Raw genomic sequence first — 27253 nt, forward strand, 5'->3', positions numbered from 1 at the left:
TTGATTTGATGAAGTCATCTTTGATATTTCAAATATTTGATGGTGAGACTCTGCCAAAAGGAGACCATACAGTTAGGGGGAGTCTATGATTCTTGAGCATTCTTGCAGAAGTTATCCATGAAAGGGCCCTATGAAATCCTTGATGAGTCACACATGGACAATCATTTTTTTATAGATCATCTCTCGGGAGAAACTCCACTAAAGAACATGATCCCTTATTCATCTGATGGACTATTGTTGAGGGTCTCTTCCATTTGATCACTAAGCAAGTAATATTTCTTGAGGTAGAGGAGTTCATGCAGACAGGAGGAGTTGGTTCATCACATGAAGAAATGTAGACAAGTCTATCTTGGACCACATTGCCAGAAGGACGAGCACCATGACAGGGGAAAGTAACATACCTATGAAGAACTACTATTCATGAAAATAAGCACTTGATAGGGGGAGTACTTGGGCACCCCATTTGCCATTGATGTCAAAGGGGAGAGAATGTTGAAGGGCAAGAATATTGCCATCAATGACAAAGGGGGAGATTGTTAATCAAGGTTGTCATTGATGTCAATATGGTACTATTGGGATGGAAAATATTCTTGTGATAGCATAACCTAATGCATATTATGATGAGCATGTTATGATGTCCTTGATCATGAGGAAAAGTCCCTCTTGTTTGATAAGGATACCATTAATGAAGATGTCAAGCTATTGATGATGTCATTATGATGTCAAGCCACTAAAAAGAATTCTTGTCCTAGATGCCTATTGTTCATAATGTCCTAGATGTCCTTGAACTAACCATGAAGACACTATAACCTCTTATAACCTTGCTCTTGATGGAGAATCCCTAGAAATCATGATGGTATCCTTACTCTTGATGAAGGAGTCTTTCTTATTGATGCTCTTAGTGACTCTTGATGAAGAAGCTCTCCTTGTGATGATCTAGTCATTGCTCTAACAAATTGATGAATGATGCATATGGTTAATGACATATCATTGCACTATCTTGATGACATGGTGACATTAATGGCACACATGATGACATTACATTTGATGACATGGACAATGAAGGAATTGGAGATCACTTGATGACATGTGATGATTAAAGACATAAAAGTGGAGACCTCACTAAAAAACACTTGGTGACATATGACAATGAAGAAGCCCTTGTTGTCCGAATCACATTTTGCACATAAAAATTTGATGACAGTTTCAAAGAAAAATAAAATTGGGCATCTTGGAGGCAACCTTTCAACATGGGACCTAGACCATCTTAAAGAGGATTTTTTCCTCTTTCCAATGAGCCCTTATTTGTCCTGAAACTCCTAGTAGTTTGTGAGATATTGAATTTTTAAGATTAAGAAAATTACCCTGACAGTGAGCCGACCTACACTTTGGCACACAAGTCAGCCTCTATACAGTGACATGTCCCTTCGTTTCTCATTGCAAATAAGCCTATTTATACACATGGCGAGATTCATTTTTGATCATTACTTCCGTCAATAGCACAAAAAAGAGGGCTATTGTTCACAACTCATGAACATAAAGAGGAGCATAATACAGTTCATGTTTCTGGGTTTATAAAACAATATTAACACCTCCAGGCAGCTAGAATAATGTTGTGATCAAACTCAGACCCATATACTTCTATCACAACAACTCAGATTGTGTTGATGGCTCACAACAATACTCCAGGACCTCATTTTTATGATGTGTCACAGTAATATGAACCTACAGTGCTCAAACAATTCGGACTTGCATTATTTTTGTGGGACAAACCCTCTATTTTGTAGGACATCATCACATAAAGGTCAAATTAGATAGCCAAGGATTGAATGACAATGAGTTTGAGAACACTTGTTGAAGATCACCCTCGGTGTTGAACCCTTGTGCTTTTATGACCTCGGAGCTACAACAAATAATCTTGGACTTCTTGTTGTTTTGTAAGTTCGGACTGTGGGCAATATAAGGCACATTCTTTTGTGAACGACTTATGCTTGTGAATAATGAGCAAACTCAACTCGCATTATATATATAAACTCGTGTAGCAGCCAACCTCAGTCTCAGAGCTCCTTCAAGCTCGGATTTGCTCGGTGTATATTGATAGACTGTGAACCTGAGGGGCATACTTTCTAAAGGTTTGGGCAGAGCTCAGATTGGCATTTAAAGGTTCAATATTGGAGAGAAACTCTTTTGAACCTTGGATAGTGAATAGAGCTTAGAACAAAGAACAACGAAGAATTTAATCAAGGACATACAAGTAAGTGCATCACTAATCAAAGTCAGTGAAGGGTTTTAAAGACTTTGATTGAAGTATTTATGCAGTGACCTTGAAGAAGATTGAAGATATTTTGAGAAGCCTTAAGAGATCTTAGAGATAACATTGAAGACCATGATGCATCACTGATGTCATCATGAGATAACTTGGAGAATTTGATTGGGTACCATGAAGGATAACGAGACACCTTCATGTAAAGAAATCAAGTTTGTAATTGATGACGTGTCATGAAGACTAAAGTGAAGATTGACAGGGCTCGTTGAAGAAGACATAGGGAGCCTTTAAGTATAACCAAATATATCTTGAAAAAGTAAAGCTAAGGTTTGGAGCCTTGAAAAGACAAGGTTGGCGCCTTGGAGGATAGGGTTGGAGCCCTAGAGGATTGGAGTCCTCAAGAAACCAGGTCGGAGCCTGAACCAGATATAGGGTTGGAGCCCTTGGGGTTGGTGCCTCAGAATTGACAAGGTTGGAGCCTTGGAAGTCCAAGTTGGTGCTTGGCAAATATAGGTTGGAGCCTGGGAGATTGAAGATCGGTGTCTTCATCTAGGTTTGGAGCCCCACATATATTGTACTTGATTTATTGAAGAAATTAGTAAATGCATTTATTCTTATTGTTGTTCATTTTGTGTTCTAAATATAAGTGATCTAACTGGTAAAAGTAACAATTGAAAAGGAATATTGATTCACCTCCCCTCTCAGTATTTCCAACATATTTCGACTTATATCCCATTATGATTTGGAAGTTCATATGTTCTTATTGATAGCTCGAAAAACATTCTCGTATTCTTGTCATGTGCGCAGAAGCTCCACTATCAATATACCAAACGTTAGAGGAAGAAGAACTTGCTAAGAAAGCGACTTCTTCTCCAGTCTAGAAGCTAACATAAAATTGTCGTGATCCATTACGTTCTTCGTGCTTTCTTTCCCGAGAGAACTGTGTGAGTCCTTTTGAGTTACTGCTCCAGCATCATGTTCACGACTCATTGCAAATTCTCTAATCCTGTTGTCTGATCTCTGCTCTGATACCATGTAAAAATTTCTAACACGAAATTCTACTGCAGTAACTGATTTATTTCTCCTACTTATTTTCCACAATAGATTATTTACAAAACCCTTCAGTAAACATCAAAGTAAATTCTATTGTTGTCGTCACATAATAGCATAGAGAAAAGAACAGTGAAATACAAGCACAAGAATCTATCACATCAACACAGTTATTTTTGGACAATAGTCCCCGGAGAAACACAATGCGGGAAAACCAATGTAGCAGATGAGGTTTTATTTATTATTCTTCAGCGACAATCTCTTTACAAGGAATGATTTGTAGAACATAGAGAAACCTCTGAGAAAACACTTGAGATAATTTTCCTCCATCCATTGGAGAAATGCTGACACCCAAGAGACCTTCCAGCCTCCACTGCATCACCTCTATGTCATCTTTGCGTGAGGACTGCGTTGCCTCTCTGAGTTGTCCCTCTAATGCACTACATCTCTGACTGATGTTGATACCCTCCTCTTCCTTCACCCTGCAACTATCCCTCTGAAATCGAACTCTTCCCTCCTTGAGAATCGATTTCCCTCGGGTTACTAAGTATTTGCCCGGTGTGTCTCCAAATGACTCTCAAGTCTTCCTTTATACTTTTCCTGTTGAGATATCAACGGTCGTGATCTAATCTCTAATCAACAGCTAAGATTAAATTAGACTTGATCCTCGTCTCTTAGAAGCTTCTCACCCATATTTTCATTAATACCCATTAATATTTTAATTTTCCTAAGTTTAGACTTAGGAACCCCATTAAAAATATTAATTATTTTAATAAAATACAATCCGGGTGGAATTTCTCCAAACGATTTCTGGGTCTTGGAAATATCATGTGTTCTAGCCCCTCCACAAAATTTCGAAGCTAGAGCACATCTGATGCTACTCAAAAAAATCAACAGCCTCATCCTTACTATACTTGGCTAAGGCTTGAGTTTGTTCCTTAGCAGGAATGGTAACATTCCCTTTGATGTGTTCTAGGAGTTCATTCTGCTTGAGAAGTAAATCAGTCCTTTTCTTCCATGTAAGAAAGTTATTGGTACCTACCAATTTGTTGCTTTCCTTGCAAAAAGTCATTGATGTATATTCAGAAGGGGACATATACTTACTTGATAGATTTTTAGATGTAGTGGATTAGCTTTCTCCTTGAAGAATTGATGGCTTGCCTTTCTAGGATCTTGTTGTTCTTCAAGTGGACTTGCTTCAAGTAGACTTCATTGACGGCTTGGCTTGTCGTGTAGGTCCCTTCTTGATCTGCTCTTATTTGTAGGTGCCTTTATGTAAGGCTCTTCTCCTTACTTTGCAATCTTCCTTGATGAATGATAGATGGTAGGCCTTTTTTTCCTTGAGTAGATTTGGCTTGATGCTTCAACCTTGTAGATGTCTTTCCTTGATGAGTGTTCTTGAGTTTCCCTTTTCCTTGATGTGTCACCTTAGCTCTGATTCCATGTTGAAGAATCTAGGGCAATTAGGTTTAGTATGATTCTTCTCAACTTGATAACAATTTGTGGAGTCTTTTCACTTTTCTTGTTAGCTTAATCTTCTTCTTCTCACTTTTCTTGTTAGCTTAATCTTCTTCTTCTTATTAAAGCATGTGTGTGTACTTCATCAAACTGCTATAAAAAAAAAAAAAAAAATACGAACAAGAACACAAGACATTGGCTCTCTATCAAGGCCAAAACCTCTCTTCTCTTGAGAGGAAAACCCTTCGGTAAGTTTTCTCTTATTGAAGTGTCTTATTGATCAATGCCAAACCCTAAACCCTTGACTAGGATGTCCTCCAAGCACAAGTCAAGTCCTTCCTCTTTTTTGCACTTGGTTCCCTGGCACATAGACTTCCTCCTTTCGGCACTTTGCTCCCCAGCACTTCATCCTCCCTCTTTGTTTCTAGTCTAGAGATAGACCTTCCTTGAGTGAGCCTTCTAGATGAGATGTTCCTCTTCTATCCTTTGCTCAAGTATACTTCTTCTTTGACCAAACGAGATCCTTCTTGAGATATGGGTGTATGATTGTACTGTTGTTCTGCTGCCCTAGTTTTCCCACGTGTGGAGGGTACCCTTAGTGAATTAGGGTCCTTTCACCTTTGCTAGAGAGAGAGACTTCTTCGCTTGACTTGGGAGGCCTTGTAGGCCTAATATCTAGCCCAAACACTAACGAATCTTGCACTGAAATGTTACTGTTGTTATATCTGCAATCTGTCCTCCTCTTCGCATGTGTGACTGTTTCTAGCCCTAGAAACAGTCCCCTACACTTCGGTCTTCTTCCTCCTTTCTTCGCTTGTCTTGGAGACCCTTAGACTTGCCTTTTACCTTCACTTTCTCAACTTTTACCTTCGCTGATTTCAGAGCTTCATTGATGGACGTTTAGAGGGAGTGGACAACCTCTATATATAGAGGATTGTCCCTCCTTTAGGCCGACTTGAGGCCGACTTGCTGTCCTTAGGCCGACTTGTCTATATCTTCATTATTTCCTTCGTTTTGCTTCATTTGGATGACGTTGCTGCATGGAGAGGACTTGGACTTTGCTTGGAGGTATTCCTTTGACCTTAATACATAAACATACAAGGTGTAACATGCCCTTAAGGTCTTCAACCTTTTTCTTTTGACTCCTTGACTCACCTATAGCACTTAAACATGTGTTAGACCTATTTCAATGAGCAAGAAACTCATTGACATATATTATAAAATTAATATTTCTTTTCTTGAATAAGTACAAGTATCAAAAGTACATTTATGAAGTCCCAGCCTAGTTACATTTCCTTCAACAAATTGTACAGTCTCTAGATGTGGCACAACTTCCCTATGCTCTTGCATCCACTTTATAGCTTTTTTCCTAATTGTAGGCACAGTGCTCTGTAGCAGCACGGCTCTTGCACTTTCACCTATGTAACCAACAACTCACCTATGTGTGGCCTGGCAGCTCTGTTGTGTGCTTATTAGCTTGATTTTCAGTGCGACCTTTCCCTCTGTCAACGGTTGTGGCTCCTAGGTCTTGTCATACACTTCTATAACTATAACATGTTCACGACACACATCCTAGTGGGGCATGACTTGTCTTATCTCACACTTCATAACCTCATGATGTTGTTGGTTCCCCCAAGCCTAAGTACACTCTATGCACGTCTTTGTTGCTTGTCAACTGCTTCGTGTGGCTCGACTACAACTGTCTTAATTGGCTTATATGCCCTCTATTACTCAGTTGCAACTTGTCGCTTTTGTCACTCACTTGCAACCCAATCTGCCAGTGTTGAGTCTCTCCACAATTGGCTTCTTGTTATTCCAATGAATGGCCCCTCTGGAAGCTCCCCAACACCCCTACGCACTTTTCCTTTGACTCTCGAATGTGACCACAAGCCGTCATATTGGCTTAAGTCTTGGTTGGCTCATCTAACCAAACCTTGTTAGCAGTTGGTCAACTGGTTAACACCACAACCACTCCTCTCAAACTCTAACATCTCGATTCATTTTGGTGGTTGATCCCACAACTATTGATCGTGATAGCCCCCCCTCCCCCACCTTTTTTAATTAACTTTATCTGCCTCGACCCAAAAAAAAAAAATCCTTTGGCCACCATAAGATCAATTTTCTTCAGCCTCTACAAATAAAATTAGTATCTTGTATGGTCACTGGCTAAACCTAGCCTCTTGATGCGCGTACGAACCTAGCACCCAAAGATTCAAAGATTGGTCCTTCATAGTTTTCACTCTAATACCATGTTAATTTATGAACCCAACAACCAAGTAATTAATTCTTGGCATGCATATATATATATATAGAAAAAACACATTGAATAACTAATCTCACACATGCGCACACAAATTTCTACCTAATCAACAACCTTCATTTTATAAATCAAAATATACCTAGGTTTCCTTGATGGGAAAATGGCCCAATCTAGAGAAAATAAATACAACAATCTAGATCTGATCCAATTGATCAATCCCTAGACTTGGTTGATTTGGATCTCCTTGTTCCCCCTTTTCACCTTCCTCGGAATTAGCACACTTGAGTAGAAGTCCTTTACCCACCACTGAGATCTTGAATTTTTGGTAGTTCGCTTACTTGATAATTATTTCTTATGATTTTACACTTAGGTTAATCTTTTCTTTCATTTATTATGCAACATAAAACAATTATATAAAGAACTACAACAGAAGAACATGAAGGGACAACCACACAAGAATTTACCCTGAGAAAACCCACTCCAACGGGAAAAAGCCAGCAATCCTTTCCTTATAGAATCAAGTCAATAAGATATCAAGTCATATACAAACTAATCAGCAATGTAGCTAAGATGACAAACTTCCAAGTGCTAAGTCAACCCTCCAACATACCAAGACAAAATGCTTCCCAAATCTATCCACAAAAGAGGTATGTACCAGGTTTGTAATAAGGCTGAAATTTGACCTGCAATAGCCTCATAATTTGCACGTCTTCCGTAGGAACGAGCCACAAACCAAAAAAATTATGCCTCAAACTTCGTCTTCTACTCAGTCATCCAAGTCTCCTTAACGAGGGCAAATGAGAGATGTGTTTCACTTCTGTTTTCGGCCTCAAAAATCTCCTTCTTTTCCTGGATCAGATGTATGTGTGTAAGATGTGTGTCAAATAAGAAATGTGAGTGGCCTATATATAGCCTCCAAGCCATGTGAAAGGGTGCAATATAAGTTGAGCCGACATGAGGGTTAGGAGGGCCAACTTGGAAACTTGGTAGGTTAAATAACACTTAAAATTCCTTCCACACATGCAAGCTGCAACAAAGAATTCTTACACATATGTGGACCTTTTTCTCTCCTCCTTTGACTCAGTTATCTTCTCTTTTTATTCAGCCTCTTTCCTTTGCTTGGGAGCAAATGTATTCGTTTTATGTGTGAGACAAATTGTATGTCTTGTGAAGGAGGATGGAATGCTTATATATAGTCATCCAAGAGGGTCAAATGGGTGCCTCTAAGGGACCAGGCCAACTTGAACAAGAGGGGTCGACTTAGTCATATTGTGGAGCCATGACACACAATACAAATTCAAATTTTCTCTTTTGAAAGGTCTCGAAGGACAAGCCTTCTAATTTTCTTTGACAAATACAAATAATATAATTTCCTTTTGAGCATGAAGAACATGCTTATGATAAATACATAAATGATGAAACTATACATTATGAAGACCGACCATAGTTACAAATTCTTATAAGCTTTAATCGAATCCACAACCCTAATCTCCAAAGTGATTGATGACTAAAATTAGATCTTACCTCACTTGAGATCAATGGTTGAGATTCATCTAATTCATTAATGCAAATAACCTTTGCATTAGATTAGATTAAAATTCATTTCTCTTGCAAAACAAATTACCTCAGTTACTAAAGCAATTTGTTAAGTTTCAAGAGCTAACAAGCAACTTCTTGTAGGCCCAAATTCTTATGCCTATGCAAAATTAGTTCCTCGAGCTACCAACATCCAACATCAACAGTCGTATTGATTGATCTAGCTCTTTCATGGCTATTATTTTGTGTATTTTATTAACAATTGAAATTTCATGGCCAAGGCCACAAAGGAAGGTGTTATCCTACAAGCGTCCTAGTTTGATTTTACTCCAATGTAGAGAATCATCAATTTACTTTGGTGGTCTTACTATATATTCATAAACATTTTCTTCAACAATTGTGAACATTATATATTCATGTTCAATTATATGTAAAAGGAAGATACAATGAGGGAAAACACCCTAAGGGAGGGATTATTATACCAAAATTAGAAGGTACCCTTAAAAAATAAAGAGAGACATCAACATGGAGCTAAATCACAATTCTAATAAAAGCATTGTGGAGATAATAGATATCATCAGGCATCAGTAGCAACCCATCAATATTATGACGTCAAAGGTTTGGAGGTGGATGGGTGTCATGTGCCCCCAACACAAGTTTAAATAGCTCATTAAAGATTAATTTAGAACTGTGAAATGCCTCCACTAATATTTGAGCCTTGAAATGATTATTTTTTGTCCCTAGGGTCATTAAGCAATAGAATGAGTGAGTTATCAAGTTTCATAGCTCCTTAGGGTTAGCTTCATTATTAATGGTTAATGATGGTCATTTTATGTGGCCTAACATTTGTTAGGCACCCCACATATCGTGCCTATGGTTCTCTCTAGGGTCAAGGTCTGGTTATCTATCATCAATACTAAATAGATGGCATTCTTATCAAAATGTGCAGTAATTATTATTTCATATTTAGGATTAATTATATCTTCATCGAGAAAGTGCCCCCTTCTATTTGAGTGCCAGGGTGCCCCAATTCTCTTATTAGAGCATAAACTGCAACTTATCACTTGAAAGTAATGTTGTGTTCTATATCGATCATATTTTTCAAAATATTTTGCCTATATTTTGAAAAAATTGTGACTTTGCTATTATTTGAAATATATTTTGTCATAGTTTATGTCCATGTGCCATTGAGACCTTAACATAGTATATTAAAATTTAAAATAATAATTGAAAGAAATGGCAAAATCAAAATAGTAGAAAATAATATAAAAAACAGTAAATATGTTAAAGCTGTATCAAAGTCTTTTAGGTAAAACCCTCAAAATGTTAGAATATAACAAAAGAAAAGCAACACCATGCAATGCTTGTTATATTCAAATTTTCAATGCCTCAAAAATTATAATACCTAAAATTATAGGCAATTCTCCCTTGATTATTGGTGTATAACATCTCTATGCATTTTCCCTATTTAGTCACATGTTTCTCTTACCTTGGAACCATCATCATGCATTGGTTTCATCACCATGCATTGGATTCCTCACCATAAGTTAAGAGATAGTTGTACTCCAGTCACACTTAGTTGTACTTTAATCAAACTAGTGGAGTGGAGCCATGCATGCATAAGTTTTACATAGAGATTGTATAAGTCATGCATGCATGAGTTTTACTTCTCTTCACTATGAGTGGAGTCATGCATGAGACATGAAATAGTTAACTGATGATTGCATGTTGATTTGCTAGCTAACTAGGATTGGGTGTCAGTTGATATCTAGTACAGTTCCACTTATGCATGTTGATTCTCTAGTTATCTCTAGGATTCTACTAGTTCAATTAACTAGTTAACTAGTTTACTTAACTAATTAACTAGGTCTATAGTTTGAGATATGTTATCCATGCACTATGACACCGACCAAGGTGCATGTCCTCATGGATGCTATATATCAATGTATTATACTCCATTGTTTATATAGAGATATAAAAAGAAATTGAATTCTAATCTCTTTTGCAACCTTAGTTATTAACGTGCAATTGTTACCTTTATTTCCACCTAGATTCTTTGCAGGGGTAACACAAGATTTCACATTGATAACATATGATGAGTCCAGAGACCAATGCACTGAAAAACAACCAATTAAATTAATATGCAAAATGCTAATCTAATTATGCATAATGGAAATCCATAGAGCAATTAAGCAACTAGATGAATGGAAAAAAGGATTTTCTATTTGTTAATTCTAATAAAAAGAGGTCAATAGAGGTCAATCTCCATTGACTTAGTTATGAAACAAAAACTGCGCTAGTTTGAAAAAGTAACCTGCATAATTTCAGATTTGCCCAAAATACACCAATCACAAGACATGAAACTTTTGGCCAATCTCCGTTGACTTAGTTAAGAAACAAAAACTGCAATAGGTTGAAAAAGTAACATAATTAATTTCAAATTTGCCCAAAATACACCAAAATTTCAGAAATCACGAGACATTACACATTTTAGTGCTTCTGAAATGGGAAAAAGTGTATTCCTAGAACGTGCCCAGGTTTTGTATTGACTTCAAATAGAGGGCATATGAAAATTTATATTTGGTGTCAAGTATCACAACTACTATAACTTAAACTATTATAGCCAATAAACCACAAGAGGCTACTAACACTTCAAAATGAGGCCAATGGGGCAATGGTCACTGCCATTTACATCTGGAATAATGTAAGAGTCGTATACCTTGTCTGCAATCGAATCTGAGACAAGAAAATAGTCTAGACGCCAACCTAATTATAAAAAAAAAAACGGAAAAGAAAACTTGTAAGCAAATAGAAAATGAAGTTTAATCAAAATGACATCAAAAATAATAAAACCACATATATTTGCAGGAATATGTATAAGAAAATGTCCTTGCATATATATATTCAACACATATACATACTGAACATCATAAATAAACTAGAAATTTGATTCATATGTCAAATTTATACACTCAAATTCTACAAAAGGAAAACAATTACTACATGGACATTAAGAATTGCAGGAGAAGAAAAGGCAACAGCTTTAAAATTAGTTACAAAAGACAATGTTATTTTCAAGCTTTTTACAAGAAAGCACAATTACTCCATCAATTTCTAGGAGGGTTGTGGTCAAAGCTAATGTTCTAACCCTATAAATTTAGCATTAGTATTGCAAGAGAAAAAAAATGCTTCCAAAGAGATGTTCATGGGGATTCTAATGGCTATAAAAAGCATGGACAAAAAGGCAAAAATTTAATACATTTCTAAGAAACCACCTACAACAATTCAATCCTCCAAGAAAATGAACATTGAGTTGAAGTGGTTAACATAGAATATATCAATGTTGCACAACTCATACTCGTATATGACTCATCTAGTTATTGACTCGTATAAGACTTAGCCTCCATTTTCTTCCCTATATTTTCCTTTCCCTCGCAGGATCTCCAAAAAAAAAATTAAAACAAATCAAATTTTGAGGGTCTCCACGGGTCTTATGCAGATCATATGCGGTTCTTCACGGGTTCTATGTGGGTAGCCGAGTTTTATTCGGGTTTTTGGCAGGGACGGGTAGAAACCGCGAGTTCTATGTGAGTGACCATCTCGCTATAAAACTCATCAAGACACGCGGTACTCACTAGAATATGTCCTATTCTAAACAAGGCCATTCATGAATGCAATTACACTTATTTGTCATCTTCGTTTCTTTTTAATTTTTAGTGGTGTTAATATAGATGAGACAAGTAGGGAAAAAGAAGATAATAAAATACCATAGCAGTAACTCTATTTCATACCATGTTAATAATTCATATTTCGTGTAGACATGCATGTGTTCAGCATTCATAAATAACTTACAAGCAAAGATTTCTAGACTGGAATGCTTTGTTTCATAGGTTACAATATCACTTTGTGTCCTATAAATTGTTATATGGTAGTACTAGAGTTGGAAGTATTTCAGTTTTGATAAAGCGAAATTGAGTAGAAAGATCCCTATGCTACAAATCAGCTCCTTGTGGTCTCTCGCATATTTTAATGGTGAGACCTGTTGGAAAAGTAACTAGGTTCGATCTTCATAAATGTCTTTGTATTCATGTCATTATGTATATATGATGTAAAGAAGAAAGAAAATTATTTACTTGTTTATGAAGCATGGGTTTCATGCTTAGGTTATTGGTCAAATAGGTCAAGGCATCCATTGCATGCCTCTAGGATGTTGTTCTGAGTCAAAAGAAATCATAGTCAACCTCAAAGCTACAAGTCAGTCAAAGAAAGATTTATGGATACACGACAAGTTGGCCTGTAAATGCACAAGAAGTCGGCCTATAAATGCACAAGCCGGCCTATGAAAGCACAATCATGTCGGCCTAGTATCTTGTTTAAAGTCGGCCCCTTAATCTTGTTAGAAGAGAAGTTTATATAAGAAGGAACATAATTTAGTTTTTGGCTATCTGAAACTTGTAGAGAGAGATAACAATAAGACAATACGAAAGATAAGGATGAATATAGAAGTTTGCTCTTGAACAATAGACTACTCCTAATTGTACCATAAATAAGTTTGTCCAAACTAAAAGGGAATCAGAATATTACAAACTGTCCAAGAACAGTAGTTACAGAGGTCTGAGGACTTGACATCACAGTGAGCCGAGGTTGCAGAAGTGTATCTGAAATATGAAAACTACAATAAGAAGCAGAGCTCCAAGGACTTGTCATCACAGTGAGCCGAGGTTGCAGAAGTGTCTCTGAAATATGAAAACTACGATAAGAAGCAGAGCTCCAAGGACTTGTCATCACAGTGAGCTGAGGTTGCAGAAGTGTCTCTGAAATCTGAAAACTACAGTGTAGCAGAGGTCCGAAGAGTTTCAAATACAATAGAAGATTCGTAAGGTGCAGAGGTATAATTATTACAGTGATCCAGAATTGCAAAAGTTTTAAGGTGGCATTCCTTTGTTGACTAAGAGGACTTCCTTTGAAGAATTGACTTGTAGCTAGCAGGTTTGGTCATTGGGTCTTGAAGTTGTCTCACTTTTGATCTAAATTCTATAAGAAGGAGATTGTTTGGGTTTTCCCAAGAAGTGGTGTTTTGCCCTGGCGTGGAGCCTACATTGGTGTCTTTGTCTCTTATATTTACTTTGTTGGTAATTGTTTGATGAAAAAGAACTGAAATAATAAATAAAAAGACAACTAACTTCGCAATTAATTATCAAGTAAGGAGAATCTACATTTGCCCTGATTTTCCAACATGGTATCAGAGCTAAGGTGAAGAAGAGACTTCACATCTAGAGAGTAGAAAAAAGTCCATCATTATAGCAGCTTATTATTGTTGCAGAAGATATCCCTCAATTAACAATCTAATGGCTTATACGTGCAAGGAAACCAATAAGTTAGAAGGAGCATCCAACTAGAAGGCATGGAAAAAGAAAATTGACTTAGCCCTTAGAGAGAATGATGTCATGAAGTACGTTCTTGGAAAGGTCCTTGTTCCAGATTCAGAGGATAAAGAAGAAGTTGAAAAATATGAAAAGGGGGATGTCAAAGCTCAAAGAATTCTCTTTCAGTGTATCAAAGACCCCATCATTACTTTTGTATCAGAACTATCTACATCCAAAGAAGTCTATGATACCTTGGTGAAATTATACTCTATCAACAAAACAAGTCACGTGATAGCCTTAAGGACTCAACTATATCAAACAAAAATGACAAATGAAGACACTATATCTTCTTTTTCATGAAGCTATCAAAAATCAAAGATCAAATCCTTGAAACTGGTGAGAAAATATCTAATTCAGAATTAATCACAATAGCAATCAATGTTTTACCTAAAGAGTGGGACGGTTTTGTGTTGGACACCTAATCCTAAATGGGTTAGTGTGGAAGCCGAATAGACCAAAGCAGTCCAAGAGACCTTGGGATCTGAAACCCAAGAGTCACATATTGTACTATAAATGTATATCTCATGTTAATAAAAAATGTATTGCATGTTTTATCTTTCATATTGTCTTTGCTGTCCATGTGTGTTTGACATGGTATCAGAGCAGTTACCTTCCTAACCTGCTCAATCTTGTGTGAGCCACTAGTTTTGCAACATTAGTGTGCATTTCAGCTCTACCATCTATTGTTTCGCTGTCATTCTCAGCCTGGCGTGCAAAACCATCCTCCTCACTGTGCACCTACTCTAATGCTTTGAATTCTGTCTGAAAACCTTGGCACCCCTCAGAACTTTATTTTTAGTATGCTATCCCTATGCATGCGCTGCTGTGTCCTGTCAGATAACAATTCACGCCTTTGAAACAGTCTATCGGCCAACCCATGATTGACATATACAAATTCCCGCAACAACTCCTTGGTTCATATGCGTTGGTTGAATGCTACTAATATGCTGGTCAAAGCATTCAGGTGGACTGGTTAAGCATTTCTGCTTGCGTCCGGTCGGCTCCCTTTACGGGACTGGTTAAGAAGTTGTTACATGACGGTTACATTGTGAGCTGCAATAAAATGGCAATTTGAATGATCATGAATTTCCTCAGGACAATGATTATTGCAAACCCTGGTGCATTGAGTGTTTGTAACCCCTTACCTGCTCATCCCAACACGGCTTGTTTAGCATTCTTGTCAAGTAAAAACTCAAATCCATCACCGAAGTTTCCAAATTAGCGATTCAATGCATTCAGTCGGAACCATCTACTAGACCGCACATCAGCACCTTCGTGCCAGAGTTGAAGGACGCTATCAAACATGAGGAGTGTAAGGCTTCTCTAATTGATTGATATGAATACGGAGATTTATCCTTAACTTCCATTAGATCCAAAGAAATGGAGTCTGCTCAAAGCAGCCGCTCGAAGCTAACTACAATGCGTCAAGAAGGCCGATAAGCTCAAACGTCGTGGGTCGCGGCTATCGATATTGTGGAATGGTAAACAAGTCACGTCAAGCTAAATAGGTTTTCTGAGGCACGTAATTCGACACACAAGACAACCCCTCAGAGTCGTGAACGCCGAAGCTGGAGAAAGGTCTTGCCTCAGTGCGCCACTCCTCTTGCGTTGCCAACATTACAGCTCCTGATTCCTGGCTCTCCAGCTACTGATGCCATTTGGTAAGTGCTTTTTTGATGGTCGATGGCATATATGGTGAATACGTAAAACTTTTATAGTCAATTGAATGGCGTGACACTGCACCTCCCTTCTGCCGTATTAAACCACCTCTGCGCGAAAACCACCTATGCGCCAAACGCTGCCTCCATACTTATACCACTATCCGCTCCCTCTTAACTCGCAGCGCCCTCTTATTTTAGTGTATTTATTTTGCAAATGTCTAACATTGCAAATGGCTAGTCGCACATTTTATATGCACCCTCTATCACTGGTCTGTCTCGACTCTCTGTAAAGTATGCATCCTCTGCAATCACAATATTAGACTCACTACGATCTTGTTATAATGTTGTCTTGACTCTCAATATTTCTGCAAAATGGCACAATGGCTTCGATATAACAGTGGCACAATAGTCTCGGCATAATAGTGCCTCAGTAGTCTCGGAAGAGCTCAGTGGCAGAGTGTTCTCGGCTCTCAGTGCGTTATCAATCCTCTACATCACCGTATTGTATAATGGCATCTCGGTAGGGATTTGTTTGCTGGTTAAAATGATGATTTTATGCTTTGAATATGAGTTGGAATACGGTGGTATGTTGTCTGCGAGTCCTTTGCAGCATTTGCACGATCTTCCAGCGCTTGTATCTGAGCTTTCAATTTCATGATCATAGTAGCACTGTCATAGTGAAGCTCCTGTTTGTGTTGTTCTGAATCTACGCATAATTCTTCATGAAAATCGAAACAATGTTATATATACAGCTGAATCGAACCAGGATAATTGCAAAATGCCAATATTAAGGTAATGTTGTCGCAGGTGTGAGATCTTCCTGGGAGAGTCGGATAGTGTAGGCCTACTCTGTCTGAAGGGAACCATTGTTGTATTGGGTTATATGAATGTGAATTCAAGGTGTCTGGTGGGCGTTTATTCTTGAACAGATTCGAGTTGAATCTGCTAATATATACATGATTGATATTGGGTCGAAAATACAGAGTTTTGTGCTGGTTGGGTCGATTAATAATGTCATGGGCGCATTGTTTCATGGGTTCAAGTCATATATGCATGAATTGAGTCATTGGATTTGATTGAAGATTTCAGAAGTTCTAAATTTGCCATGAAAGAGGAAACTCCCATATACAGTGATTGATTGTGAAATGGTTTTATAATCATAATCTGAAAAATAGCTTCTGCATATAAAAGGGAAAGTGTGAATTTGCCAGTAATTGCGATTTGGGTAAAAGCGTGGAGTTCCTCCCGTTCGGCGGAAAACGAAAACTGCTCTTCAGCAATAGAGAGCGACTTGTCTAGTTTGCAGAACAGTGAAATGGTTTGGTAGCGCTAGAGAAGGCATACAGATCAAAGGAAGATATGTATTGATTTGATTCCTAATTAGCAAGTTTCGTGGTATTATAGACCGAATTAGTGTATTTTCTTAAAGGTTGTTCATATCAGAGATTTTTATTGAAGTGTTGTCTGGACAAGTTCCCTTGGATTCAAAGCTGGTCCAGGAAAATATCTTTTTGAGGCCTATCAATGCAGTTGTGAGATTGCGGAGAGCCTCTGAGAGATTCGTCGTTGCTGCATTTTTAATAATTTGTATCTTCTGAAAGACGACTAAGAAGTTCCCCAGTTCGTGTGACATCAAAGAATGCGATCTCTTGGTTAATAAGATGTCGAAATAAATCTTTTCTCGGTCGAGCAACAAAAGATGATGCAAACCACCATCCACGCAGTGCAGTAGCAAATGAACCAATTAAGATTATAAGAAGAATTTCCACAAGAGTGTTTTTTGATGGTATTAAAAGCATCTGCTCTCTTCTTCCGTTCTCAAATCTCTGCTGACAATATCAATAATCTTGCCGCCACATTTTGGAACTAAAATATTTGTTGTGGATACAATGAAAAGTGCCACAGTTGCAATAGTCTGCTCATTAAGCCACCAGCGCTTGCCCTGCGTTTTTCTTTAATCTGCAAGATTTTCTTTGTGTAGCTTGAAGATATTTAGCAGCTGATAGTTTTGCAGCAGTCGAGGGATTTCTTCAAAATATTAGAGGATTCAATATAGAAGGACTCGGTGATATTTGTATAATTTTCATAGTTTCAAGATATCTCTGGTTGGTTTTTTTTCCCTTTAAGCTACAGGGCTTTCTTGTGTAACTTGAAGATATTTAGCAGCTGACATTTTTCTGTGGGATTTTGGAGGACTTTTAAGGTGTAGAAAAATGGCTAAGCTTGAAAAAATATTAGAGTTATTGAGAACTCTAATCGTATCCACTACTGACAGCGCATTCATAATCAATAAAGACATTATTGCTGACATTCAAAAATGTATACAAAATGCACAAGAAAAGATAGAGTTTTTGCAGCTTGAGACAAAGCTATAGCAGGAAGAATTACACAAGTGGAGTCATCATTCTGAACCTGTTTCTGTTCAGAAAATTGAAACAGACTCCCATAAACAGCAAGACACTAATGTTGCAAATTTTGTGCCTAATACAACAACAGATTTACATGCAGATGCAGAAACTCAGTCTGCACTTCCCAAGCCCATCATCAGACCTTGGGAACAGCTTGTCCACAACAAGCACAGAACTGGTCTTGGATATGACAAGGACTTGTCCTTTCATATTCCAGACTACGCCAAGCCCATTCAGTTTCAGAGTGTTGGATTTATTCATGACAGTTCACCTGCTCCTCATGACAGTTCACCTCCAGCTGTTCCAGATTCTGCTCCTCTTCCTCCACAGCAACAACAACAACAGATTGTAAAATGCCAACACTGTGACCGAGTTGGCCATTTGAAAGATCACTGTTTTGATCTTCATCCATGTAAGCACTGTCATAAAACCAGTCATTCTTCACACAGATGCTTCAGAAACAAACGTCCTGCAAGAACAAAGATTCATCTTGGATGGATCGCTTCTTGGCAATGGGCATCAACAGCCAAGAAGATATTCCAAACACATGTCAGAACTTGTTCCAGAATATTGAACAGTCTTGCAGTTGAGTTTTCTCCATCTTCTCACCTTGTATCTGACAGGGGGGAAATGATGGTCATCTACAAGCTTCAAAGTCACATCAAGCGAGCCTGAGCCACAACCTGCCACACCAGTTTCAGAGTTGTAGCCAGCGACAAAGATGCCCCTGAACATGCCTTCAGTTGGCAATCTGGGACACTTCCTCTAGCAGAAGACTTCAGCTTCTTGCCAGTTTCGGAAGCATTCCAGGAACACAATTGAGAACACTTCCTCTAGCAGAAGACTCCAGCTTCTTGCCAGTTTTGGAAGAGTTCCAGGAATTGCATTAAGCATTCCAGAGTTGTTGGTTATCCTTAAACCATCACAGGTTGAGACTTCCCTTTTCAGGTTGAAGTTTTACCTTTTATGCGGGGTGAGACCTCCCTTTTATGGTTGAAGGTTTCCCTCTTTAAAACAATAGGATCACTTCCTCTAGCAGAAAACTTCAGTTTCTTGCCAGTTTTGGAAGAGTTCTGGGAACTGCACTAAGCGTTCCAGTGTTGGTGGTCATCCTTAAACCACTGCCCTTTATACCAACATTTCATAGAGCACATTCAGCCTAGTGCTGCCATGCATTTTTTGCACATTTTGTATTACAGCTCTCTTCTTGGACTCATACATAACCCTTCGGATTAAGGGGGGGAATGTTGGACACCTAATCCTAAATGGGTTAGTGTGGAAGCCGAATAGACCAAAGCAGTCCAAGAGACCTTGGGATCTGAAACCCAAGAGTCACATATTGTACTATAAATGTATATCTCATGTTAATAAAAAAATGTATTGCATGTTTTATCTTTCATATTGTCTTTGCTGTCCATGTGTGTTTGACATTTTGCAAGTAGCATCTATGCAAGGAAATATCCTCCATCATTTGAAGAACTATGATCTCAATGTTCAATAGAAGAATCCAGAATAAAGGCTAGAAGTGATGCTCATCCTGACAATGAAACTTCTCAAGCCTTTGCAGCTAAGTCAAGAAAAAATTTTGAAAAGAAAAAGAAGAACAAAAATAGAGACATGTCCAAAGTCCAGTGCTTTGGTTGTCATGAATATGGACATTACAAATCAGATTGTCCTAAGAACCCAAAGAACAATAAAAGGAAAGAAATGTTTGAAGCTTTAATAGTTGAAATTCTAGAACCCTCAAAGAAGCAGAAGGAAGATGTAAAGGACATTTTCTATTAAGAGTAATGAGTGGTATATCATACACCAATTTTGCAACATAAGGATTTAGAAAAATGGTCTAGAATGAAGAAGACATGCTTTGAAGAATTGTTCTTAATTCGACATTGCTCTTAGAAGAATAGAAGTGACAATACCTTGGATTGTGATGAAAACTTTACAGCAAGCTTCCAGTAATCATGAATAACTAAGGTGTGCAGTCCTTGTTAACCACCACTTCGTGGGTGATATCCCTTGGAGAAATTTTTCTCCATGATGAACCTTAGTCGACAGCCCCTTGCAACCTCCTACTAGCTCGTTGTGCCATTTCTCTGCCACTTGAGCCAGCCATGTGGTCCCTCACCCACCTGTATTGATCGTATGTTTGAAGGTGGGCCTCCCAAATCTAAAGGTATGTCTTATCATTTGATAATTGAGTATTGGGTTTACTTATCATGGATACTTCTGGGTATGGATTGATGGGGGGATTTGGCAGAAAGGGTGGGCTTAGTTTGTGCTCTTGTCCCCTTGATCTCTTTTGGATGTTACCCTTGGATCTTAGTCTCGTGGGATCTCCTTTATTGACCATTTGGTTCTAGGGTGGTACTACTTGGGAAACCCCGACTTTGGGTGCGTGGTCCCACTCCTTTATCCGCATATATTACTCCTTTCCACTCATTATACACCATTCATCATTTCTCCCACTTGGGTCCACATTTCCATTCTGGGTCCACATAGGGTTAGCCTCCCTATCCCCTTGCCCCCACCTTGGGTCAGGCCTGGAATGATGCCCCGGCGGTTGAAGGAGCTAAAAAAAATGAAAAAAGCATAATTGGCCACATTTAACAGGAAATTATAGCACAAAATGCAAAAGATGGTCGGGACAAAAATAATTAGCACGTGCAAAAGCCAATACATGAGCTCTACCCCAATCCATGGTCATCACCCTGGTCCCATAGGCCCTAGATGAGCCTCCTTTCTCATTCAGGAACCCATGATTGTCCCAACCCCTGGAAGCCAATGAACCACCCTTTATATCTTACACATCATGCCCTTGTCCTTTGAGCCTCAAGCAGTTAATGAAAGAAAATTCATAACAAGCAAAAGACATATAAAGAAGGGTGGAAAAATCAAGGTTGGGGCACCTCATGTACCATGATTTCTCCCTCCTACACATTACATACCCAGGTGTGGGCTTCCCCTTATCTAGCTACCCCTATGCCCCAATATGTGGCCCAGGGTTGCCCCTCTCATTCCCTATTCCATTCCACTTATTTATCACTTGCCACCCCCATTAGAGGGATGTACCTTGGACATATTATCCCCTTTAAGGGTTGAAATTATCTAATAAGGTACTTGGTTAACCCCCTTTGGAGCTTGGAGACACTAGCACATGCCAAAGCCCACTACGGAAGGGCATGCCATTATGAAGTGCCCACTTTGTTATCCATGATTTGTAAACTCTTTTACCCGATTATTTTAATGACTGGTTGTACTGGAAGCCTAGGGGACGCATTGGATCTTATGCAAGATTACAGGTGGTTTCCATTTGGGTTTGGTCTCCCTATACGAGATCCTAACCCCCAGAGGTCTACATTGGCACATATAAGGTGTGCATAGAGAGCCATTGGCCTCCACAACAACAAACAACACTCCACGGATCTTCATCGATGCTCAGAGACTACTAGTGATCCACTTTTGGGATGATGGTGATATGCTTGGTACATTATGCCCAACAGGCCCCCACAGGAGCCCCACACTCTTGGCAGGTGTCCCAGGACTTGTATGATGTCATGGAAGCATTCATTCCACCACTTGGACCCTTGCAGAGGATCTACAGGCATCTCCGATTCATATGGAGACCCATGGGGTCATTTATGTGCCCTCAGACCCACTGGGAGCACCATAGGTCTACTACTTGGAGAACAAGGGGCCACCCCCTTGTCCATCATATTTCGAGGAATTTATTCCTCATTATGGCACTTCAGGACACTATTAGGCCTTTGGAGGATCCTACGACATGTACATATTATTATTTGACCCCTTATGAGGCTTCTCTTTACACTTGTGAGCTAGTTTGGTGGTGTTAAAATTGGCAACTAGGGCCAAATTCCACCTTGGTCTGCTCCTTTGAGGAAAATTATTGTGGCATTGAATTCCTCTTTTCGAGAGGACCAAAATCGACCTTAAGATCACAAAATTTGGACAAGGAAAATATTTATTTACTTAAAAGAAATTCTACAAGTCATGACCTTATTAAGGCAGGAAAAAATGAAAATTTGAAATTCAAATTTGCCTCCAAAATTCTAAGGTCGGCTTCACCTCCATAAGGACAAATTATTATCTATAAAGGTGCCCCTCATTCTCATTTGACACATCAATTATCTATTATTGAATTGAGGCTTTTGTGATCCATAATAGTTGTAAGCAGAACTTCGGCGAAAATCACATGAGGAAAGACCTTTGTCGACGCGTTTCGAACCAACCATTGTGGTTCATCGTCAGGACAAGTTGAAGAAACAGATCCAGCTAGGCATGTTAAATAGTCTGAGCAGAGATTCCAACGGCTAATTTTGACCTACGGACCCAGGTCAAATTACAGTTCATTAAATTAATTTAATTATTATTTTTAATATTAATATAAAATATTTATTTAATGGTTAGTTTTGAAAATTAATTAATTTATTTGTTAATATATGTATATATATATTAAAGTACTAATAATAGGTTATTAATAAAAGTTAGGATTCAAAATAAATAAAATAGTATTAGGGTTGGTTTAAGAAGGTAATTCACTTATTTATTTATTTACTAATTTTCGTTAATATAATATATATATATATATATATATTCCAATTAAAAAATATATAGTTAAGGTTAAAAATATCAATAAATAACCATCTGGGGCCAAACATGGAAATCAGAAGAAGAGTTAGGAATCGACCCCAGGTGGAGGAATGAGTGGCGGAGTTTTCTTCAGGAGCTAAAGAGATCAAATGTTAGAATTCAGGATAGGCCGGACCAATTGGTGTGGGCACATGCTGAATCTGGAGCCTACTCCCCAAAGACGGGGTATTCTTTCTTAATGAAGAAGAAAGGGTGGGTTAATCCAGAATGGTGGGTTAAACCTCTGCTAAAATTGAAGTGCCCCAAGAAAGCAAGATTATTCTCCTGGTGTGTTTTAAGAAAGAAAATTCCTACCTGGGACATTCTACAATCCAGATTCAAACAGGGCCCAGGTAGGTGCCCCTTATGTTTCTCAGACTCTGAATCCATTCATCATCTGTTCATTGCTTGTCCTTTTGCAAGGAAAGTTTGGGAAGAAATGCAAAAGTTATTAGGGAGAAATGTTAGATGGGAAGGGGATACTTTTCTTTCAGCTTGGGAATATTGGTGGAACCATTACCCAGAGAGGAACCTAAGAAATCTCCCCCCATTATCTGTTGGGGTATCTGGATCGCTAGAAATAGAAGCATCTTCAGAGAACATCTTACTCCAGCGGAGGTGATTGCTATCCAAAGCTCAGCTATACTGTCTAGTATCCCGGAACCTGAAGAATCACAGAACACAGTCCCCAGAAAGGAAGAGCGAATCAGGGAAGGAATTCCATGGGCCTACTTTGACGGGGCAACTCAAAACAACAATGCGGGTGCTGGAATCGCCATTCATATTAACCCCTCTCACTCTCTCAAAGCCGCTGTGGGATTAGGACCCGGCACCAACAACTTTGCTGAACTATCCGCCCTAAAACTTCTTTTATGCTGGCTCATAAACAGAAATATCTTCTCTGTTCAGATCTTTGGTGATTCTTTGAATGTAATAAACTGGGTCAATGGGAAATATAGATGTCAAAATTATATGTTGAGGCCGCTATTGGAAGAGATTCAAAACTTAAAGCTCCATTTTAATATTTTTTCCATTGAACATATTTACAGGGACAGGAACGAAGAGGCAGATAGGCTTTCTAAAGAGGGTTTGCAGCTCGCTGTGGATTCGTGGAGGATAACTGAACAGATGCATGATCAGATCCGTGTGTCGGATCTCCCTCCTCACACTTAACTTTTTCTTAAAATATCAGTTGTTACAGGATATTGGATTTATAGTCAGTTTTCTTATATCCGTTTTTTTGTTTCGGACAAATGAAAACACTGATGGTTACTATTTCCTGTTTTCGGGTATGCTTTTCTGAAAACAAACATATGAAAAACAGATCCGTGGGTCGTTTTCCTGTGTTAAAAGGAGGCCCACGTTTTATTTTTGTCATGTTTTAAAACTTTTGACAGAGTTGTCCATAGTAGGCAACGACACAGTGCTGTAAGTAAGCGAGAAAGTGCTTATTTCTTTTTGGTTTGACTTGATGATTCAAAGGGGAGTATGACTCTCTCCTTGAGGACTGATGATGGTCTCAAGATCACAGAAGCTGCTGGAATGTTAACTCATGTGCTTGTAACTTTTTTATTTCTTATAAAAAAGTTCGCTTTTTTCCTCGGAAAAAAAATAAAAAAAATAAAAAATAAAAAAAAAAATTAAAAAAAATATCAATAAATAAAATAATATACATGGTTAGTTAGAAAAGGTAATATTTAATTTAATTAAAATTAATGTGTTATTATATATAAGTAATTCTTTGTTTAATTCAGTTATTTATTAATTAATATTATATTAGTAAAATAGTCTTGATATTAATATATTATTAAAATTGGTAGACAAAATATCAATATTAATATTAATATTAATATTAATATTTATTGAAAAAAGTTAAAATAGGTAAGATAAAATACTTTAAAGGTTAGTTAAAAACTATAATATAATTTATTTATTTAAATTATATATATATATATATATATATATATATATATATATATATATATATATATATATATTAAAGTACTAATTTACATAAAAGTTAGGTAAACGACAGTTGAAAAAATAAATAAATAAAGTAAAAATAAAAAATAAAAAACAAAGATAAAAAATTTTTAATTAATTAAAAAATAATAATAATAATAATAAAACTAATAAAAAAAATAAATAAATAAAATAAAATAAAACAAAATAAATAAATAATAAAAATAATAAATAAATAAATAATAACAATAAATAAATAAATAAATAAAATAAAAATAAAGAATAAAAAATAAAAAATAATAATAATAATAATAATAATAATAATGATAATAATAATAATAATAATACTCCTAAAAACTTGCAAATATAGGGTATATAAATGAATAAATAAATAAAAAGAGAGAACGACAAAAAAGGGGAGGGACAGGAGAAAGACCAAAACCAGCCACAGAGCAAAACGAAACAACCCCAGAAGGAAGGCTCCAGGGGGAACACAGAAAACTACGACGACAAGGCAGGGATCCAACAGCTACTGATTTTCCAGCCGTCATCTCTATTGAGATTGTTAGGCCTTTTTTCAATCTCAATAGCTTCCCTGAATTTGCGATGATGGAAATGAGCAATCTTAGCAACAACCTTGGCCTCTTCAATACAAACCTGATGCTTGGTCTTTTCCACATGCTCTGCTAACGCTGAAGACTTGGTTCTCCCATGTCTTAGGTCAGCTGCATGTTCGCTTATCCTCTGATGGATGGAGCGTCCTGTTTCCCCAATGTAGGGGGTTCCACAAGAACAGGGGATCAAGTAGACACCCTTCATGTCCATGGGGTCAACAGGATCTTTCACCGATCGGAGGGACTTACGAATGGTGTTGAGGGGCCTAAAGGAAGAGGGGATATCATACCTCTTAAGGATCCGAGCAATTTTGTCTGTGGTTCCTTGAACATAGGGAAGATGGACCCCAAGCCGGCGCTCCTTCGGTTCTCTATTAATCATCGCATTTTTAGAGGCTTTAAGGAAGACCTTCTGACCTAGGCGCCTACTGTAACCATTCTCTACAAAGACATTAAGGAGATGGGATCTCTCCTTATCAAAGCTCTTATTATCAGAAATCCTCAGGGCACGAGTAGCAAGGGTGTTAAGAACACCCATCTTTTGAGCAGGGAAATGATGGGAATCGGCATGAAGATACTGCTCAGTATGTGTTTTCTTACGGAATACTGAGTGGGAGAGAGAGCCATCCATATTCTTAGAAATAAGAATATCCAGGAAAGGGAGGCAACCATTGACCTCTTTTTCCATGGTGAACTTAATGGCAGAGGACTGACAGTTGAGGTGATTGAAGAAGCGATCCAGCTCCTCGTGGCCATGGGACCAGATGACATTAGTGTCATCTACAAACCTTCGCCAAAGCTTAGGAAGGAGACGAGCCGAGGCTAGAGCTTTGGCTTCAAAATCTTCCATAAAGAGATTGGCGACAATAGGGGAAAGGGGGGAGCCCATGGCAACACCACAAGTCTGTTCAAAGAACTCACCCTCGAAACAGAAGAAAGTGGAAGTGAGACAGATCTCAACCAGATGCGCGGTATCGGGATCCGTTAGGCGATAGATCACTTCCAAGGCCTCCTTTATAGGGATGCAGGTATAAAGGGAGACCACGTCAAAGCTGACCAGGATGTCCTCAGGGTCAAGTTTAATATCCTTAAGCTCCTTAATGAAGGATGCAGAGTCTTTCACGAAGGACTCAGTGCGGCCAACCAGGGCCTTGAAACTTAAGCCCCTGGTTGGCCGCACTGAGTCCTTCGTGAAAGACTCTGCATCCTTCATTAAGGAGCTTAAAGATATTAAACTTGACCCTGAGGACATCCTGGTCAGCTTTGACGTGGTCTCCCTTTATACCTGCATCCCTATGAAGGAGGCCTTGGAAGTGATCTATCGCCTAACGGATCCCGATACCACGCATCTGGTTGAGATCTGTCTCACTTCCACTTTCTTCTGTTTCGAGGGTGAGTTCTTTGAACAGACTTGTGGTGTTGCCATGGGCTCCCCCCTTTCCCCTATTGTCGCCAATGTCTTTATGGAAGATTTTGAAGCCAAAGCTCTAGCCTCGGCTCGTCTCCTTCCTAAACTTTGGCGAAGGTTTGTAGATGACACTAATGTCATCTGGTCCCATGGCCACGAGGAGCTGGATCGCTTCTTCAATCACCTCAACTTTCTGTCCTCTGCCATTAAGTTCACCATGGAAAAAGAGGTCAATGGTTGCCTCCCTTTCCTGGATATTCTTATTTCTAAGAATATGGATGGCTCTCTCTCCCACTCAGTATTCCGTAAGAAAATGCATACTGAGCAGTATCTTCATGCCGATTCCCATCATTTCCCTGCTCAAAAGATGGGTGTTCTTAACACCCTTGCTACTCGTGCCCTGAGGATTTCTGATAATAAGAGCTTTGATAAGGAGAGATCCCATCTCCTTAATGTCTTTGTGGAGAATGGTTACAGTAGGCGCCTAGGTCAGAAGGCTTTCCTTAAAGCCTCTAAAAATGCGATGATTAATAGAGAACCGAAGGAGCGCCGACTTG

The 27253-nt window shown here is 38.3% G+C and overlaps 1 protein-coding gene across 1 annotated transcript in view; it reads right to left on the bottom strand.

The window, feature by feature from the left end:
• Positions 1-10983: 10983 nt before the first annotated feature.
• The window catches only part of ARP (apurinic endonuclease-redox protein), a 197351-nt gene continuing 181081 nt past the window's right edge, over positions 10984-27253 (bottom strand). The window contains exon 11 of the mRNA XM_089386334.1: positions 10984-11336. Coding sequence (XP_089242460.1) covers positions 11215-11336 — 122 coding nt within the window. The 3' untranslated portion in view covers positions 10984-11214. The remainder of the gene's footprint in view (positions 11337-27253) is intronic.

This window comes from Pinus tabuliformis, chromosome Q, assembly GCF_031772625.1.
Source record: "Pinus tabuliformis cultivar Carrire ecotype Pingquan chromosome Q, CPIR1, whole genome shotgun sequence".
Classification (NCBI taxonomy): domain Eukaryota; kingdom Viridiplantae; phylum Streptophyta; class Pinopsida; order Pinales; family Pinaceae; genus Pinus; species Pinus tabuliformis.